Raw genomic sequence first — 20,095 nt, forward strand, 5'->3', positions numbered from 1 at the left:
CCATCCATCCATCCATCCATCCATCCATCAGTTAACAATCAACCAGTTAACAATCAACCAGTTAACAATCAACCAGTTAACAATGCTCGGTGGGCAACAGCAAAGTGGGCCAGCGACTCCAGCTCTCATTAAATGGGCCACTGCCCTTTTAATTAAAGGCCACTGTCTGGTGTCTGGACCGTTAGAGTCGTGCACAGCTGACAGGGGTCTGCACTAATAAAGGTCTCTTTACTGTAGACGCCTGTTGTTGAGTGTTGAGTCATCTTAGATAGAGGGTCTTTGCTCCAGTCTTAGGGCCAATGTGGTATTCAGATTAACCTAAAACCCCTTTAGGTTAATCAATTATTTTATTCATTAAAAGTGTGTGTTCTATTGCTTACTAAAAAAAATGCTTCTTTCAAGAAAAAAATGATTAAAACAAGCGAACTTTTTTTTTTTCTGCCAGTGGAAATAGATACTTTCTGTAGATAAAATTAATTATATACTAAATCATAAATAGGGTAAATATCTTCATTTGAAATTCTGCTATATACGACTGCAATGATTAATTGATGTAATTAATTAATGTAATGTACATTATAAAAACAGGTTGTCAATACTATAAAACAATTTGTAGATCAATAAAAGTACACCAAACAAAAAAAAAAACAGAATAACTCCCAAAATTTGTGTAAAGCTCGAGAATGTAGCCGTCATGCTGCAGTAAAACATAAACAGTAAAAAAAAAAAAACCTGATTAAAAGTGTTTTAAATCACATTAATTAAATTAGTAAAAAGAATAGCTGTTCCTTTGCCTTAATGGCTCTAGTACTGTTACTACTGTTTTTTCCAATGTTTTTGCAGTGGGCGGGGCCAAGCTAACGCTACTGTTTCATTGGTTTATAAACTTGTTCATTGGCTGATTCTGATGGTCTATTCTGATGAACAACAAACAGCTCTCAAATAGTGTTATGTGCAATAAAACATTTAAACATAAAGAAAATATAATGTCCTTTGTATTGGATGCAGGGTATGAAGGTAATAATATAGTGCTGTTATATATCCAATATACTGTGAATATAGACAGACGTCTTATGTAAGTTAAAAGCAAACATTTCTTAACTAATTCTAAAAGAAGAATGTCTCTAAATCTTACTCACGCAGTGTTTACCCTTTATCCAGTGTCCATATATATATATATATACTAGTATATTACACAAGCATTTTGCAACTCCTACCAATTATAAAAAGGCCAGAATGAACCACCAAAGTCTCCAGTTCTTTTCCGAGTATAAATAAGAGCGTAATTAGGGCTGTGAAAAAAATGTCAACACTTAAAAAAGTCTTTTCCGTAAACAGATGCCAGAGGGCTGCCGTTTCCATCTCCACCCTGCCAGCCGTAAATTAGTGCAGATTTTTTTAGTTTTTTTGTTTCCAGTACCAACGCCCCAAACCCGACTGCTCTTTAAAGATTCTTAATGAGCAACACGACAAAGAGTAATACGAATTTAATTGTGCATGGGTACTAAAACTAGCAATTAAGCTGGTGTAAACATTGAAACTCATCTTGAATTAATTAGTCTTTTTTTTTTTCTTGTATTTTTGCACAATTATCTTCTTATTTGTCACCAAGCGAAGTTGGGGAACTGTTGAGGTTTTATTATTTGTGTATAGTGTGTTTGTGATCATGAAGAAAAGACCGTATTGTGACACCTTCAGGATAAGGGATTGCACGCTTTTGTCAAAATATCTTAACTGCGATTTTTCCACAGAATTTTAAATATTAATTTAATTCAATCAATCAATCAACCTTTATTTTAAACTCGGAAGTACATTGAGGGTGACCCTCATTTTCAATGTAGCCGAGCAAATACAATAGTGATTGAAAAAGCAAAATTAAAAGCAAATATTTAATATTTATGAAACAGAAGAATAAAACTGAAACTAAAAAATAAAACTATTTAGTAATAAGAATAAAATTGAAAAAATTAAAAATATATAATAACAGTATTACTGATAAAACATAATAAAAAAAATATTAAAATAAAATAATTATAAGAAAGTAAATACAAAAACAAAAATAATAAAAAAATAAATAAATAAATAAATATATAAATAAATAAATTATATAAAATAAATAAAAGGAATATAAATATATATAAAAAAAATAAGAGAACTAAAACATGAAGTAAAATAAATAATTAAGATTGAGTAAAACAGGTACAGGCTGTCTGAAGGTGTTTAGATATTAAAAGTTTAAAATGATTGAGTGACACCAGTGAGCTGAGTTTTAGTGTTTCCTGTAGTGAGTTCCAGCTCGCCGGTGCACTGTAGCTAAAAGCAGATTTTCCCAGTTCAGTAAAAACTCTCGGTACCTGGCAGCTGATCCAACCACTGGAGCGAGTCTGATAATTACTGTTATTAAAATTAATCAATGAAGTGATGTATTCTGGCATATGACCGGAGAGTGTTTTATAAATTAAAATTAACCAGTGCATTTCCCTTCGTGCAGCTAATGGAGGCCAACCAACTTTTCTGTACAGATCACAGTGATGAGTTCTATAAGGGTCGCCAGTGATGAACCTTAGAGCAGAGTGATATACTGGATCCAATAATTTGAGGGAACTGGCGGAGGCATATTTATAAATGACATCACCATAGTCTAGAACAGATAAAAGGGTTGCCTCAACAATTGTTTTCCTAGCGTGCATGGGGAAACAAGCTTTATTTCTATATAAATAACCCCGCTTCTGTCTACATTTACTGACTAGTTTATTAATGTGAGGTTTAAAAGTGAGTTTCTCATCCAGCCATATGCCGAGATATTTATATTCTGTAACTCTTTCAATGGTGGATCCTGCCAGGGTAGTAAAATTTACACAATTAACATCACTATTACGAGATCTGGAAAACAGCATTAACTTAGTTTTCTTAGCATTTAAAACTAGTTTGTGATTATTTAGCGCAATCTGTAGAGCATTAAAAGAGTTCTGTAGTTTTATTACTGCAGCATGTATAGAATCAGCTGAGCAATATAAGATTGTGTCATCTGCTTAAAGGTGTATTTTGCAATCTAAGGAAGAAACAGAGGCAGCAATATCATTAATGTATATATTAAATAAAACTGGACCCAGAATGGAACCTTGGGGGACGCCCTTAGAAATAGCTAGGAAATCTGATTTATAATTATTGAATGCTGTGCATTGTTGTGATTATTTTTAAACTTTAAAACCCTAAACCTGTATTACTGGTTAACATATATATCATAATATAATCTATATATAATTCTAATTTTCTTTCTATATAAAATATTCCCAGGGTTCTCAGTAGGGGTGGGCGATATGGCTCTAAAATAATATCACGATATTTCAGGGTATGTTATTTATTATTTATTTAAAATAAATTATTATTTATTTTTCATAATTATTAAATGCAGTTGTCAGTGACTATAAACCCAAAGACTACAATCCCCAGCGCTCTACAGACTACAGACACGCAGTGACGCATCTCCAGAAGAGCAGGCTGCATCTTCACTATTAGCTACTATTACTATTAGCTATGTGGACAGTAAGAACCTGTAGTGAATACTGTAGAGTATAGACAGAAAGGTCTAATACAACAGTTTGGTGATCTGCAGGTTTAAGCTTAAACTAGCATCATAAAGCTTTGAGGTTTTTGTCAGAAAGTGTTCATGTGTTATGATTATGGATTATCTAGCTGTCCACCAAAATTCTACCAAACTTTTGTTCAGATTGATTTTTTGGTCATTGTGAAATGCGCTGCATTTATGAATGGATGTAATTATGTTTAAACTATGATGTTTTAATTTGTTTGTTGGTGAAGCATTATATAGGTATAGCATTATATAGTTTTTAAAACTATTTGTGTCTTATTTTTAAAGCAAAAACCCTAGGACTAGTTTGTAAATGCCTATTTTGCTCATTTGCATAATATGTGAAACCTACAGAGTTCAATCATCCAAATTGGATGCAGATTAGTTTATTCTGAGCCAAGGTATCAAAGCAAAAATTATTTTATCTATACAAACGTTTGCTCTGGAGGCAACCTGCCGACCTGTAATTTTGTGCACTCTTGAGGCCCATCAGACTTAAGTTAAGCGATGTAGATCTAAAGGTAGATCTAAAATCAAATCTGATTTAGGTTGTAAGTGTGAACATAGCACATGATGTTTAGACAGAGAATTGGAACAAAATGCAATAAAAAAAGAACGGAATTATTACAATAAGATTCTACAGACCATAATGAGCACCTGTATCCGACATAATAAGAAATACTGGGTTGGCATTCAGTCAGCTATTTGCTTTTCATAATTGGTCTTAATGATTTTATAATCCTACATTTGTTCTGCTGATAAAACCAATGATACATAATGCATACTAGAGGTGGGCGATATGGCCCTAAAATAATATCACAATATTTCATTATTAAAAAAATATATTATTTCAAGAATACACTACTGCAACTGCAAATTCAGTTGTATTATTGCATACGATCATAGACTGTATATAGCTGGACAGAGCTCTTCGTCTCTTAAAAGTGAAGCCACCACAGGTCGGGCGCCCCCTGCTGTTCGGCTGCAGAAAGCTGTGTAACTCCACCCATCCCCATAGGTTTCAATGGCAAAACAGACAACATTCAATCAAGTTTTTTTCTAATATACTGTAATTCTACCTCCATTATTTAAATGCAGCAGCTAGTGTAACCTCTGCTTATATTGGTAAATTTTTATATCCCCACAGAATTCGGTTTTTAAAACGTTATTCAGCTCTATTCAAAAAAGGTGTGGTTATGGTAAAAGGGCTGGTTATGGGCGGGACCAATAACAGACAGTCAGCTCCGCTCCGCCCCGCTCTGCAGTCTGTGACCGCGAGGCAGCCCTCGGGGGCGGGGTTATTTAAATGAGTAGACTGCTCTCCACAGTCTTTCTCCCTCCTCTGGTCTCTACTGCGCAGAATCAGGTGGCAGGATCGCCAACATGGCGGAAGATTTTGGCTTCATTTTCATTGAATGAATGGGAACGGAGACACGGCGTCCATCTTTTTTACAGTCTCTGCATACGATACGATATGGCACACTGCTAACTGAGATATTAAAAAAATACAAGAATTTTATCAGGTTTGTAACAGAAGTCAATGATCTAGAATGTCATGATACTAATAATTCACTACAAATATCTCCATATATCCAGGATTAAAGTAAAATAAATGTTACTGGACAGATATAATCTGTCTCTAGTAGATATATAATAAGAAATGAGAACAGTGTGAATTTTTCTTTTGCTAAAAACAGTAAAAAAGTAGTACCCTGATGTGATATGGCACCATATTTCAGGGTATAATATAGTTCACAATATTCAAAAATATTGGCAAAATTCACACATATACCACAGAGTGAACACAGTGTAAAATCCTGGATTCTGAAGTGTGTGTGTTCACTGTGTGCAGTGCTAGCGGGATGGACGCGCTGAAGATTGAAGAGATGGAGAAGATGCTGAAGGAAGCTCAGCTGGAGAAGGCCAGACTAATCGAGTCCAGAGTGAGTAAAGCCCAGATCTCATCTCATCTCTCTCTCTCTCTCTCTCTGTCTCTCTCTCTGTCTATCTCTCTCTCTCTCGTCTCTCTCTCTCTCCTCTGATATCTGTGTGTTTCTCCTCCTGCAGGAGCGAGAGAGTCTGGCCCGTAAGCAGCTGCTGGAGGAGGAGAGGAGGAGGAGGGAGGAGGCAGAGAAGAGGCTGCAGGAGGAGACGGTTCACCGGCAGCAGCTGATCGAGAAGGAGGTGAAGATGAGGGCGAAGAACTTCTCTCAGGTGAGTGTGAGCTCAACTCTGCTCTGACACTGATCTGACTGCAGTCTCACTGTAGTATCTGACTGATCACAGATCAGACTCAATGTCTGAGATTCAGTGTGAAGAGCAGCATCATTGAAAAAGTTTATGAGTTTATGAATAAGATTTCATTAAAATGATTAAACTCTTTAAAACTTTTTCAAACTTGCTTTGATTCCAACTTGCTCACTTTTGCTGTTCTCTGGTTCTCCTGGAATGGTTCTCCAACTGTTTAAAAAAAGTTCTAGAGGTGCTGAGAACTTCCCCTGGGTTAGTTGTATATCTGGCTATACAAACACCTAAAATAAAAACCCAACCCAACTTTTTTTTGTTTGTTTTACCTCTACTACCTAACTGCATATGTGTTGCTTTATAGTGTTAAGTCTATTATTAATCTACAATGTAGTACAAAACAAATAAACAACAGACATTAATGAGAATTAAAGTGAAAGGAAGGGAAAACCGAGGAACTGCTGACATTGAAAAAATATATAAATAAATAAAATGCTTCTTTGGTGAGCTTTTGTTTATATTCCTCCCCTGTCTTTCTGTCACGCTCGACATGACTTTAGTTTCCGCCCGTTCTCGGCCTCCCTATCTCCTCATAAGGCGATTCTTTCCCGGTCGTGTCCCAATTCACTAGCTGGGGCAGCGGTAGTGTATTGGACCGCGACCCTGATGACAGGGGAGCTACTAGTCTGTAGCACTCCATCCCATTACACTTCATTTTCCAAAACAGATTTCTTTTTTTGTTGTGGCTAGTCACGTATCTGGCCCGCGGCCAAACTTAATTGCAGACCCCTGAAATAATATGTTATCAGTTAACAGAAAATCAGAATTAGAAATATTTCTTTACCAGTCACAGTTGGCTCTATGTGTATACAGATACAGTAATTGATGCATTAGTCAGTGTGTGACTGGCAGAAATATTGATGGATGTAAACTAACATGCAAGGAAACGAGATATCAAGGCCCAAAGTAAACATAAAAATTATTTAGGGCATGTTAATTTATTTTATGATCATTTAAAAAATGTCATTATTGTGACAGACCTAATAACATCCACAAAAAACAGGCCTGGAAAAGAAGTGAAAAATAAAATTTTCATATAAAGTCATATAATGTATAAACTGGAATCTGGGGTCACTGCTGCGTGAGAGCAATAGTCATTTTAAAATATACAGTTTGTACAATCATGAAAATCCTGGAAAAGTCATGGAATTTGAAAACAGCAATTTCCAGGTCTGGATAAGTTTTGGAAAAGTCATGGAAATTTGGTCTACAAATCTTTGTGATTCAGTTTATTAATAGAGAAAATCTATTTTGAGTTAATTCAGCAATTTAACCCTACAGAGCGGAGCTCTCAGAATCTGACACATATTTTATTATTTAATATTGTGTGTCAGAGTCATTTTAGACCTTCTATAATTTCTATAATTTCGATTATAGTTTTAGCTGTTTTTTGGTTTTATTGTGCATGTCTAAACTGATGTTTAAAAAATTGTATGGTCATGAAATTTGCCTTTAAGGCCTAAAAAAAGTCATAAAAAACCTTGGAAATTTTTTGGTTAAAAAGTGAATGAACCCTGAATAGGGGTGGGCAATATTATATCGTATACAATATATCGTGACACAGAAATATCATGATATGAAAAATCCATATTGTGATAATAGGGGTGTTCTATCTTAAAAGTAGTCAGTTTATATAGTTAGCAGTTTATATCGTCGCTGTGCTATGAAAAACACTTATCTCCATTTTTGTTAATTTTTTGTTTACTACATAATTTGAACAGACAAACCGTCCCTTACATTGAAATAAACTTTGTTTACATTGACTTCCACTGAAAGTTTACAAGTTTTTTTCTGTTTTGGAGATTTTTTGGAGTGTTTTTCATTGGACAGCAACGATATGCATGCACTAAATATTCTGCAATATTATTTGCTGCATTATATTATTTTATGCTATATTATTTATTTTGCCACATTATGATTATACAGTTATACCATTATACTTTATTCCTGAAATGAATGAATTATTTTAGTTTTCCTATATCGCCAAGTATATCGTTATCGCAAAAGTACCCTGAAATATTGTGATATTATTTTAGAGCCATATCGCCCACCCCTAACCCTGAATATAATAAGTGATCTTATTCTGCTTCTCTCTTTTTTTTTTCTGAAGGCTCGCCCCATGACTCGCTACCTGCCCATCCGTAAAGAGGAGTTTGACCTGCGCTCGCACGTGGAGTCCTCAGGCCACAACATCGACACCTGCTACCAGGTCATCCTCACCGAGAAGATGTGCAAGGGCTATCTGGTCAAGATGGGCGGGAAGATCAAGTCGTGGAAGAAGCGCTGGTTCGTCTTCGACCGCCTCAAGAGGACCTTCTCCTACTACGCCGGTAGGAGCACCACCTCACCACCTCGCCGCTTCAGCTATGCAAATCCAGCCCCTCTGCCAGTGTGTTCTTACGCGTCTTTGCACTCTAAGCTTGAAGAAAGCGTGCGATTTAGTACAAAGAGCCGGTTGCTTAGCGGTGTGGGGGGATACGGGTAATTAGCGGCTGCTTAGCTGGCGGAGGCTGCCGCGGTTTCCGATAGCCTCGGGTTAGCCGGGGGCATACAAATATCCAGCAGCTCGGCCGCGTCCTATCTGATGCTGATGAAATCCGCCGCAATGCTGTGGAAATCCTGCTCCACACTCGGCACGGGCGAGCGCTTTCACTTTCACCCCCCTCCCTAATTGTTACAGAGGCGAGCAGAGGCAAATGGAGCTCTGCTAACTAACAGCCTGAAATAATAACAGCATCTGCCTCCCAATCACTGTCTCTCACAGCTTCAGTCCTGCTCTCACTGCGTCTCACTCTGTCATTTCCTCCTTGTTTCTCTCCCCTCCACAGACAAACACGAGACCAAGCTGAAAGGAGTCATCTACTTCCAGGCCATTGAGGAGGTCTACTACGATCATCTACGCAGTGCCACAAAGGTAAACTATAAAATCCAGAAAAAAATTCTGAACTATTAAAAATAAAGGTGCATCTAATAAGTATTTGACGGACCTCAGCAGAACCACTTTTAGTTCCATTAAAAAATAAATAAAAGTCCAAAAATAAAACACATAATAGAATTCACAGCATTGCTTTTATAAATATGAACAAATGCCACATTTATCAGAAAATTCTGGGGGAACGTCAGAATATTTGTCAAAACTCTTAAATGCATTTTAACCCTCCTGTTATGTTCATTTGTCAGGAACAGAAATGGATTTCACAGGTCATATTGATCCGGATCATGTTTAATTATCCAAAAGATGTCTGAAACCAAAACTATTTTATTACTAACTCCATTACTAATTATTCAATCAATATTAAGTGCAGTGTTGTTCCTTACCACTAAGAGTAAATGCTTCAATTAGCATAATTCACTCATTATTCATAAAAAAAAATTGAAACATAACACGGAAATTTTGTTTTAGTTTTTGTTTTGCAAATATGTTAGATGAACCATTTTCATATTATATGTTGATTACACTAATTTAGGCAAGCGGAAGACGTCTCATACTGAAAAAATACTTTAAAAACTTTTAAAACTTTAAAACTGGTAAATAACAGGAGGGTTAAGTAGAATTCTCTTTTTAAGAATGGTCAGTGATTGAGAACATATATTTGTAAAAGAGATCTGTCAGTGTAAAAAAACAAACAATTCACATTATGAAGAACCATCACTTGATGTTTCCAAATGTCTCAATTATTACTTATATTAATGACTTATACAGTACCTGTCAAAATGTTGATACTTTCTTCTTGTGCAGAGCTTTTCAAACCTTTTCAAAGCGTTTAATGTTTAATTTAATCCACCACACAATGTTCCACGGGTCCACTGTTAAAGAATCAGTTTAAATCCATTTATCCATAATGGGTAGAAAGCAGTATGAATACACTCAGGCTCTGGTTACTGACTGGCACAGGCGTCTGTTAGCTGCTGTATCAGAGCTGAGGATCTATAGCTTTCCTCTGAGTGTGCTGTTTTTGCTCAGTGACACTAAATTGGCGACAGTTATAGTTAAAGTAGCTCCACACCTCATTGGTAGAATCTGGAGGGCCCTGAAATTTAAAACAAGACATTAGGAACTTTAAAAGTGCACAAGAAGCTTATTAAAAACACTGTTTACATCCCTTAGCGTAAACTAATCTCTGGGAATTGCCCTGAGATTAGGTTATGCTATAGGTTATGCTAAGGCTATGCTAAATGTCAGGGCCCTCTGGATTCTAGCAAAGAGGTGTGGAGCTACAGGGGTTGAACAATGAAACTGAAACACCTGTAATTTTAGTGTGGGAGGTTTCATGTCTAAATTGGAGCAGCCTGGTGTTCAATCTTCATTAACTGCACATTGCACCAGTAAGAGCAGAGTGTGAAGGTTCAATTAGCAGGGTAAAAGCACAGTTCTGCTCTAAATATTACAATGCACACAACATTATGGGTGACATACCAGAGTTCAAAAGAGGACAAATTGTTGGTGCACGTCTTGCTGGAGCATCTGTGACCAAGACAGCAAGTCTTTGTGATGCATCAAGAGCCACGGTATCCAGGGTAGTGCTGGGCGATATAACGATATCGATTTGTTTCGCGATAATTTTTCCCTCGATGACGATGATAAGCCTGTGCAATAGAATTCGATAAACATTCATTTCCATTTCCGTCTAAGTGGCGCGGCAAACAACGAAAACACAACGTGTAATCAATCCAGAAGACGCTGGAGCAAATTAATAAATAGTTAAGAAAATTGTAATAGTTATTCTCATGCATGCAACAAAAAACCCTAAAGAATAGTGGAGTATGGCCCGACACATGCAAACAACCATAGTGTTTGGACTTTGGGAATAAACGGCCGCACTGTTCAGCACGTTTTAAATAAATTTTAAGTATATTTTAAGCACTAAATGTAATTAATTCAATTTATATTAGGACCTCGGGGCAGGTGCTGCAAAAATGTGTATGTGGGGCGCGGATTAAAGGAAGAGGTTTTTTTGCGGAGCGGTAACAGGACAAAAACACCTTAAGAATGATGTCTAAATGACTTTCCTCTAATCTAATATAATTTAACATGGTTTAAGGATATAAAATAATTTCTAAACAAACGAACTTTTTAATATTGAGCTTATGGCCCAAGTGCAAAAACACAAAATCATTTATCATTTAGATTATCTGCCTGAACGCGAGCCCGAACCCGAGCTTGAACGCCAGCCTGACTCAGGCGCTGCATGAACTCGGGCCGGTCGAGAACACCGCTTTCCTCTCAGATTAGGCGGAAGAAAATGGTCTTTTTTTTAATGTAACAAATCACACTGTGATTTTTGTGATATTTCCCCAATTACAGCTCAGCTGCGCGTTTAAAGCTCAACGCATGAATTAATCGGTGCGCTGTGCGCCGCACGTGCTCGCGGGGGATTTGACGCGTCTGTCAAGCAAGTTAATGGACCGTTTTGGGGGCAGAGATTAAGAAGTACAGCAGGTACATCTCAGATTTGTAGTTTAATGCTCTACTAAATTACTGGCTTTAAAACTGGCTCATGATATGGTCGGTTCTGGCTGGATTTTTTCCTGCCTACAGGCTGCATTTGACGGAAAGCAGCTCCTCAGTCAGACAACAGTGTCAGCATACAAATCGTGTGCGTTTCCTACAGGACAAACCATTTAAAAGTGCAGATAAACTCATTAAAAAATCACACAGTGTCTGTCTGGCTTAAAATACTTTTAATAAGGTACAGCTTTTAAATTAATAAATCAACATTCATTAAAAATCCGTGAGAAGTTCTGTATGCTAAATGACAAGCTAAGCTAATAAGCTAATAACATTTAATAATAACAGAAAAATAGATATGAATTTGGAAAATAACCAACTAAAGTGAGCTCAAAATACAATAATAAATATAATCTAACGAATTTCAAAATATAAATTAGAAATATTGAACTTCAATATTAAATTCAACTTCAACTACAAAAAACGCAAGGACCGATAGAACATAACGAACAGAAAAAAATAAATTTGAAATTGGAAAAAAAGTTCAAAATGCTAAAAGAAATAAAACCTAACGAATTTCAGAATATAAAATCTAAATATTGCACTGCAGCAGTACAAAAGCCTAAGTGCTTAAACAAACAAACCAAAAAACAGCCTATCACAAATCATTTTTTGAGCCCGACCCAGCTGAGGAAAAGGTGGGAAATCTTTTTTTTTCCGGCTGGGTCTTGGAAAACTTTGTGGTGAATTAAAGGGGCCGAGTTGCAATTTTTGTTTTACTTTAATCAGTTTTTAATCCGTCTTTTTAAAAACAAATATTCCAATATTGGCTGCCAATCAGTGCCCAATATTCTGAGCTCAAAAAACGCTATTCGGGCCAGCCCTACTAATCTAATATAATTTAACATGGTTTAAGAATATAAAATAATTTCTAAACAAACGAAATATTTAATATTGAGCTTATAGCCCAAGTTTTTTTTTCAGTCATGGAAAATTGGAAAAAATTGGAAAAAAGCCCGAGTTCATGCAGCGCCTGAGTCAGGCTGACGTTCAAGCTCGGGTTCTGGCTCGCGTTCATGATTAATTTGTTTTTTTTAAAAACTAATATTGGAATATTCGCTACCAATTACTGCCAAATATCCGGAGCTCAAAAAATGCTATTCGGGCCAGCCCTAATAATTATGGAGATACAGAAAAAAATATTGTGATAAAACTTCCATCACTCCCTTATTCTCTCACTAATAAAAACAAACCTTTAAGTGTGACACAAAGTGATTTGATTTATATCGTGATACATATCGATATCGACTGATATGGAAAACTATATCGTGATAAGATTTTTTCCCATATCGCCCAGCTCTAATCCAGGGTAATGTCAGCATACCACCAAGAAGGACCAACCACATCCAACAGGATTAACTGTGGACGCTGTAAGAGGAAGCTGTCTGAAAGGGATGTTCGGGTGCTAACCCGGATTGTATCTAAAAACATAAAACCACGGCTGATCAAATCACGCAGAATTCAATGTGCACCTCAACTCTCCTGTTTCCACCAGAACTGTCCGTCACCACAATAAATTATTGTGGTCTAAAACCAGGTGTTTCAGTTTCATTGTCCAACCCCTGTAGTTTAAGTCTGGATAACGGTCTAAAAAAGTGATTTATCTGCAGGGGCAAATTATGCCACTTTAAGCTCTATGGGTGAACGAGTGAGTTAACTGGGTTAAATGCACTTTTATTTATTTATTTTTTTAAGAGTGTTTAAGTCCCTCACAAAAAATATACAAAGCTCTGAACCCACACTTTACATCCACATGCTTCTGTTGCTGCTTCTGCACTGATACACTCTCACTCTCACACACATTTGCACACTCTCACACACCCTCACACTCCTCTGCACTTTCTGCCATTCTGATGCTTCTTTTCAGTCTATTCTGCTCACGTTCTTTTTTTCTCTCTGTGCTTCGCTTCTCACGTCTTCTGTTGTGATTTTTATCTTCTGTGCATTTTTTCTGTTCCCCCTCCACTCTCCTTCCTGTCCATTCTTTTCGCTCGGCCGGCCGTTGCCACAGAAAGGATTTTTCAACCTGAACTTGACAAATGTATGTATGCTTTTCTTGCACCCGCCCCTCAGACCGCATCCTGCATGTGATTAGCCTCCCTTTGCCCAGAGACAGAGCTGAATTCAATCTCCAGTTCCTTTGCTGAGATCAAGCTTATCTTCTTATCCTCCCCCCTTGAGATTAATTACCAATTAGTCACAGCCGAGTCGAGCCCCGCAGTGATTATGCGCATTGCGCTGCTGCTGCTGCTGCGGTCGTGGACAGTGTTTGTCGTGGCTGTAGAGGACGTCTTTTGTGTGTTAACTGAAAAAAGAAATTGTAGACTTTTCCTCTGCCTCATCTCCCCCAGCATATCTTTGAACTGCTGCCTCCTCACTTTTACAGAGAGATATGTGTGTGTGTGTGTGTGTGTGTCTAAGTGATGCATACTAAGTGCACATCTGGCTGGTGTGTGAGCATATGTTGTGTGTGTAAGTTTGTGTGTGTGTGTTTGTGTGTGTGTTTGCATACTTTCATCAAATATGGCAAGACTTTTTGGGTCACTGATACAGAGCCTTGCAAAAGTATTTGGCCCCTTTGAACTTTTCAACCTTTTGCCACATTTCAGGCTTCAAACATAAAAATATGAAATTGTAATTTTTTTGTGACGAATTAACAACAAGTGGGACACAATCGTGAAGTGGAACGAAATTTATTGGATATTTGTAACTTTTTTTTTTTTTTTAGAGCTGTTTTGCAAGAAAGAATGGGCAAAAATTTCGGTCTCTCGATGTGTAAAACTGATAGAGAGAAACCCCAAGCGACTTGCCACTGTAAAAGGTGGCGCTACAAAGTATTAATGCAAGGGGGGGGGGGGGGGGCAATATTACACGCCCCACTTTTCAGTTTTTATTTCTTAAAAACAGTTTAAAGTATCTAATAAATATTATTCCACTTCACGATTGTGTCCCACTTGTTGTTGATTCTTCACAAAAAAATACAATTTCATATCTTTATGTTTGAAGCCTGAACTGTGGCAAAAGTTAAAAAAAATGTTCAAGTGGGCTGAATACTTTTGCAAGGCACTGTATGCGAGATCGATTTATTTAATGTTTAAAACCTAAAATTAACAAACAAGTAACTCTCTTTATCACAATTATATTTATACATCAAGAAGAAAGGGGGTCCAATTACAGTCCTATAGGGCCTCAGTAGTCAATCGTAGGGGTGGGCGATATGGCCCTAAAATAATATCACGATACTTCAAGGTATTTTCACGATAGTGATACTCTATGCGATATAACAAAACACTGAATTAAGAAAAAAAATATTTCAAGAATACACTACTGCAACAAAATGAAAATTAAATTATATTAATGCATACGATATGATATGGCACACCCCCAACTGATATATTAAAAAATACAAGATTTTTATCAGATTTGTAACAGAAGTCAATGATCCAGAATGTCATGATACTAATAGTAAATATAAAATTAAAATAAATGATACTGGACAAATATAATCTCTATAGAGATATATAATGGGAAATGAGAACAGTGTGAATTTATCTTTTTGCAAAAAACTGCAAAAAAAAGTGAGAGTAGTAGTACCCTGATGTGATGATTAGGGGTGAGTGATATGGCGATACGATATTCAAAAATGTTGGTGATATTAATACATAAGATAAGATACGATATGGCACAACCTTAATCAGGTGTATGCTTTAACAAACCTGATTTAACTGTATCACAATGTTATATTAAATAATAAATCAGTAAATGGTTTAACTGTAAATGCCATCCTTTTTTTGGTCACAGTGAAATAGCTGTATTAAATAGCTTACAGCTACAGTTTCCCTGTAAAGCCGGTGCCAGAGCAGCACTTTCACACACTGATGATGTGGACAGTAAACAGCAGCAGTGCTGGTGATAAATTCATGTTAAAAATATCATGCTGTTTCTGCAGCTGCAGGCACTTTTAACTTCCAGTACTGGATTGGAAAAAGCCTAACCAGTCCAAACATGAATGTTTAAAAAAAAATGAATGAACCTATGAATTTATTTTGAAAATGACATAATCTAGATATTACATTTTAAAAAGACTTGTATCAGGTCAGATTACTTTTATTTTTTACCTTTTGTAGAAGATTGCAAATGTGATGAAAACCTTCCATTCAGCCCATGTTGATTTGTCATTTGGTTGCCAGATATCACTGGGTTATTACTTCAATTCGGCAAAAATAAATTCAAATCTGCTAACCAAACTGAGAAAGGCGAGTAAAATGTGAGAAAATTGTGTACAATTGTGTAAAAATTAGAGATTTTTTTTCTTTCTGTAGTGAATTTTCATACAAGCTCACTGCCACAGTTTTACAATCCTGCCACCTGTAGTTTATCACTACTCATTTATACTCAGCAGTTAATTACCAGGTTCAGTACCAGGTTTCTGTTTCAAACTGTGCTGGACTGGCATTGCTGGTATTGAACCCCTACCGTAATCAAACACGGGATAAGGTTACATTCAGTGTATTAAGGGCGTTTTCACATCTGTATTTGGTTTCTATGGTCCGGATAAGTTGATGAGTTTATTTATTTGGAGTGTTTCTCCCTCCGTTTTGTTTGGTTTCATACAGGCACAAACCTAAATGCATCAGTAAACCTCACAAGCAGTAAATATAGCAAGAACCATGTATATCTGTACAGTGTGAAGTTGCTTTAACACAGAACGATACATGTAGTAAATGAGTCGCGTGGCTGCAAGCAGTGAACACAGCACAGACCATGCGTGTAAACAGCATGGAGCAGCAGCAGAGACAGCGTTTGTACATGGCTGTGGTAATTAGCATTATCTTGCTAATATATCAGATTGAACTGCACCTTATCAGCAGTTTAGCTCAAATAAAAAGGAGTATATTTGATAGCTGGATCAGATTAAGAAAGGATCATGTTCTCACCACAAGTGAACCACTCCAGAGCAGGTCCCGGTGTGGTTCTTTTGATCTTCACCAGAGTGCAATTACTGTTTTCACACCTGCTCAATTGAACAAACCAACCAGAGTCCGTTTTAACCAAACCAAATAGTGCTGGTGTGAAAACGGCTTTATTCTGCCATTACTATGTTTGCTTAGACTGGGATTATTAGCAGTGATTTATAATGGCCTTTAATAACCCTTCATTAAAGGTGTGCATTAATTACCCTGCATGACACCTACTTAAGATTTCAGGACAATTGATATAAAGCTATTTTTAACAGATTTATTTATACAGATTTACTCACTAATACTTTTGGTAATTTAACATTAATAGCCTTTATAAATACAGTTTATTTCATGTCATGGAAGTGTAGCATTAGGAGTCTTTCCCAAGGACTCTTATTGGTGTAGAGCAGCATCGTCACCCAGACTGGGTAGTGGCGTTATCTTGTGTGCCATGTTAATGTTTCAGAAATAAACACAGAAAAGGGAAATCTAAGAAAAAACAACTATGAATTTGTTCTTTTATGATCTGTCCTGAATCCTAAAATGCTTCTGTTTTTCTGTATTTCATGGTGTGTGTGCTTAAAGCTGGCTGGCTGGGGTATTAAAGTGCAAAGGACTAGATTCCAGGAGCCAAATGCGTATAAACAATATAAAACAAAGTTTTCTAAAGTCTTTACTACAAAATTCAGGGCACATCAGTATCCCAATGTCTTTTATTAACCCGTCAACAGCTTATCAGCAATGTTTTTTTATTTATTTATTGAGGAATAGCATCGTTTTATGGGCATTTGCATGTCTGCATTTTAAATAGAAAGCACTGTGCTAAAAGTTCTACTTTCATCACCTTGTGGAGAAACTATTATGAAATTAAACTGTACAGATGTATAGTTGCATTTTATTCAAATCTAAAAACCATCTAGGCTATTTTTTTTTTATTTTAAAAGTCAATGCAAGTTAGTTGCTCCTCTATTTTTTTCCTGATCTTTCCACCAATACTATTTTCTTTACAAAGTGTTATAAGTGTTAAATAAAACAGATTTCATAGGGTCCTACATGTAACCATATGAACAACATCCTAATGTCATTTATGAAGAATATTTTGAGATAAGTACTTTGTGTCCAACATCTGTACTGGTTTGGAGCTTTTCTGCCTTCATCACCTTGTTAGAAAAAATAAACTACTCTACTAAATTATTGTACTGATATACAGTTGCATTTTATACAATTCTAAAAACATCTAGTCTAACGTTTTATGTATTTTTAAAGTCAATACAAATAAAAAAACACACCCATATTTTTTTTATAGTTTTTAATTGATTTCCTGATCTTTCCACCAGCACTATTTTCTCTAACAAAGTTTTTAAAAAGCGTTTTAAAATTTTAAATGAAATGAAATATGTTAAAAATAAAACTAAAAAAATTAATAGGGCCCTATGTGTAACCTTATGAACTGTATACCTAATGTAATTTATGAAGAATAGTTTTTGAGATAAGTACTCTGTATCCCACACCTTTGAGTGCTGGTTTGGAGCTGGACTGTAGGAACTGGAATTGTTGGAATTGTCCCCCCTGCTGTAAAGAAAGTATAATATATTGAGTACTGAGCACTCAGTGTATTATTCTCCTTATATGATTTGCTTCTAACGTCTTAACTGCAAAATTCAGGGCACATCAGTATCTCAATGTATTTTATTAATCCAGTCAACAGCCTTTCTGCAAGTTCTGATTATTTATTTATTGAGGAATAGCATTGTTTTGTGGGCATTTGCATTTCTGCATTTTAAATTATAATAGTTCTACTTTTATCACCTTGTTAGAAAAACTAAACTACTCTACTAAATTACCGTACCGATATACAGTTGCATTTTATATTTAATTCTAAAAACATCCAGGGTATTTTTATATTTTAAAAGTCAATAGAAGTTAGTTGCTCCTCTATTTCGTTATTTTTTTAACTTTTATTGATTTCCTGATCTTTCCACCAGCACTATTTTCTCTAACAAACTTTTTAAAAAGCATTTTAAAATTTTAAATTAAACGGAATGTGTTAAAAATAAAACTAAAAAAATTCATAGGGCCCTATGTGTAACCTTATGAACAACATCCTAACGTTATTTATGAAGCATATTTTGAGATAGGTACGCTGTATCTCACACTTATTGAGTGCTGGTTTGGAGCTGGAATTTTATATGGAATTGTCCCCCCTGCTGTAAAGAAAGCTCTGCATGTTACTGCATGTCAGAATGAATAACAAACTCATCTCAGGCTTTTCTGTGCTAAAATATATATATATATATATATATATAATAGACAGTCTCTGATCTCTAATTCTGCTCTTTTCGCTCGCTCTCTCTCTCTTTGCTCCAGAGCCCCAATCCCTCGCTGACGTTCTGCGTGAAGACCCACGACAGACTGTACTACATGGTGGCTCCGTCTCCGGAGGCCATGAGGATATGGATGGACGTGATCGTTACAGGAGCAGAGGGCTACACGCAGTTCATGAACTAAAGAAATAAAGAACAGCACAGAGTGGAAAAAGGTCAAAACGGAAAGGGTTTCGGCAGGGAAACTTCTAATGACTCCTCCTCCTCCTCCTCTTCCTCCTGTTTACTTGTTTGGGGAAAAGCCTTTTATTTTGTATTACGTTCATGTTTGTTCGTTCGTTGTTTTTTTATTAAGTTGTAAATTCAGCACGACTGTACAGATCCACATTCTTCACAGATTTTCTGTGTCTGCCTGGATTTAAAAAGGGATTCCTAGAAGACGAGCTCGAGAAGCAAACCTACGCACGGTCGAGAGATCCGCTGTGAAAGCGCCTTGTTGTTTGCTGTAGTTTAGCGTAGCGTTCCTCTGCAGTTCTGTTCTTTAAGTATGCATAATATCACGTTTCTTAACTTTTTTTTTTTTTTTTATGATTTTTTTTCCCTCACATTTCAGGTGGGATATTGCCAAATGACGTCAAAGCCATTCTGGAGATTTTTCTTTTTTTCTTTTTTGTGAAAAAAGAAAAATATATAATACAGATTCTGTGGCTTTGAATTAGAGAGAGAGAGTAAGTTAAGTTATAAAAAATATACAGGTAGTTCATTTTAGAGATCAGAGTAAGTGCATAGATTTCTCAGATATATTGGTATCGCAGTATAAATGTCCGCACAGTGCCACAGAACTAAAACCTTATTCACCAAAGTCCGTCATTTCCTCCCTGTTTAGAGCATATTCCCCCGGAAGTGATGTAATTGTGTAGTCCACATCCTGCCCATAGTAGGAACTCTGAGTTAAGGAACTGTTAAATCATCATTAAACTAAAAAATACATATAAAACATAAAACTACCACATATTTCTTTGTATTCTTGGCATAGATGTTGAGCAATACATCCACTAAGACGGCAGATCAAGACAGAGTCAGAGTCAAACATTTCTGACAACCACAAACATGAAGTTATTAATGATAACATGACATATTAAAAAAAAGAGGAAAGAAATCGTTAAAAAGCTCAGTTTCATATATATTCTATTCAGTATTAAACTACTTACACTGCTGAAACATGTAAGCTTACATAGCTGAGCATTAAACTGACAACTCAATCACAACTTTTACAAGATGAGGAGGTCAGGTTACAAGATAAAAGGAGGTCAAAGGGGAATAATAGGATAGAGGAGTGAAGGAGGGGAAGAAGGAAATGAGGTTAGAAGTAGTTAGTGTGTTAGAGGTGTTAGGAGAGTAAGTG

General features: G+C 36.2%; 1 protein-coding gene across 15 annotated transcripts in view; it reads left to right on the top strand.

The window, feature by feature from the left end:
• phldb1b (pleckstrin homology-like domain, family B, member 1b) overlaps positions 1–20,095 on the top strand; it is a 171,998-nt gene that overhangs the window by 148,790 nt on the left and 3,113 nt on the right. For 13 of the 15 annotated variants that reach the window (XM_049467221.1, XM_049467224.1, XM_049467230.1 and 10 more), the window contains 6 exons: positions 5,445–5,535; positions 5,660–5,806; positions 8,007–8,226; positions 8,725–8,810; positions 13,417–13,446; positions 18,734–20,077. In XM_049467221.1, the coding sequence (XP_049323178.1) occupies positions 5,445–5,535; positions 5,660–5,806; positions 8,007–8,226; positions 8,725–8,810; positions 13,417–13,446; positions 18,734–18,874 (715 nt within the window). In that variant the 3' untranslated portion in view covers positions 18,875–20,077. The remainder of the gene's footprint in view (positions 1–5,444; positions 5,536–5,659; positions 5,807–8,006; positions 8,227–8,724; positions 8,811–13,416; positions 13,447–18,733; positions 20,078–20,095) is intronic. The other 2 variants (XM_049467223.1, XM_049467225.1) reach the window with 1 other exon arrangement.

Source organism: Astyanax mexicanus, chromosome 18 (assembly GCF_023375975.1).
Source record: "Astyanax mexicanus isolate ESR-SI-001 chromosome 18, AstMex3_surface, whole genome shotgun sequence".
In the NCBI taxonomy this organism is placed as follows: Eukaryota; Metazoa; Chordata; class Actinopteri; order Characiformes; family Acestrorhamphidae; genus Astyanax; species Astyanax mexicanus.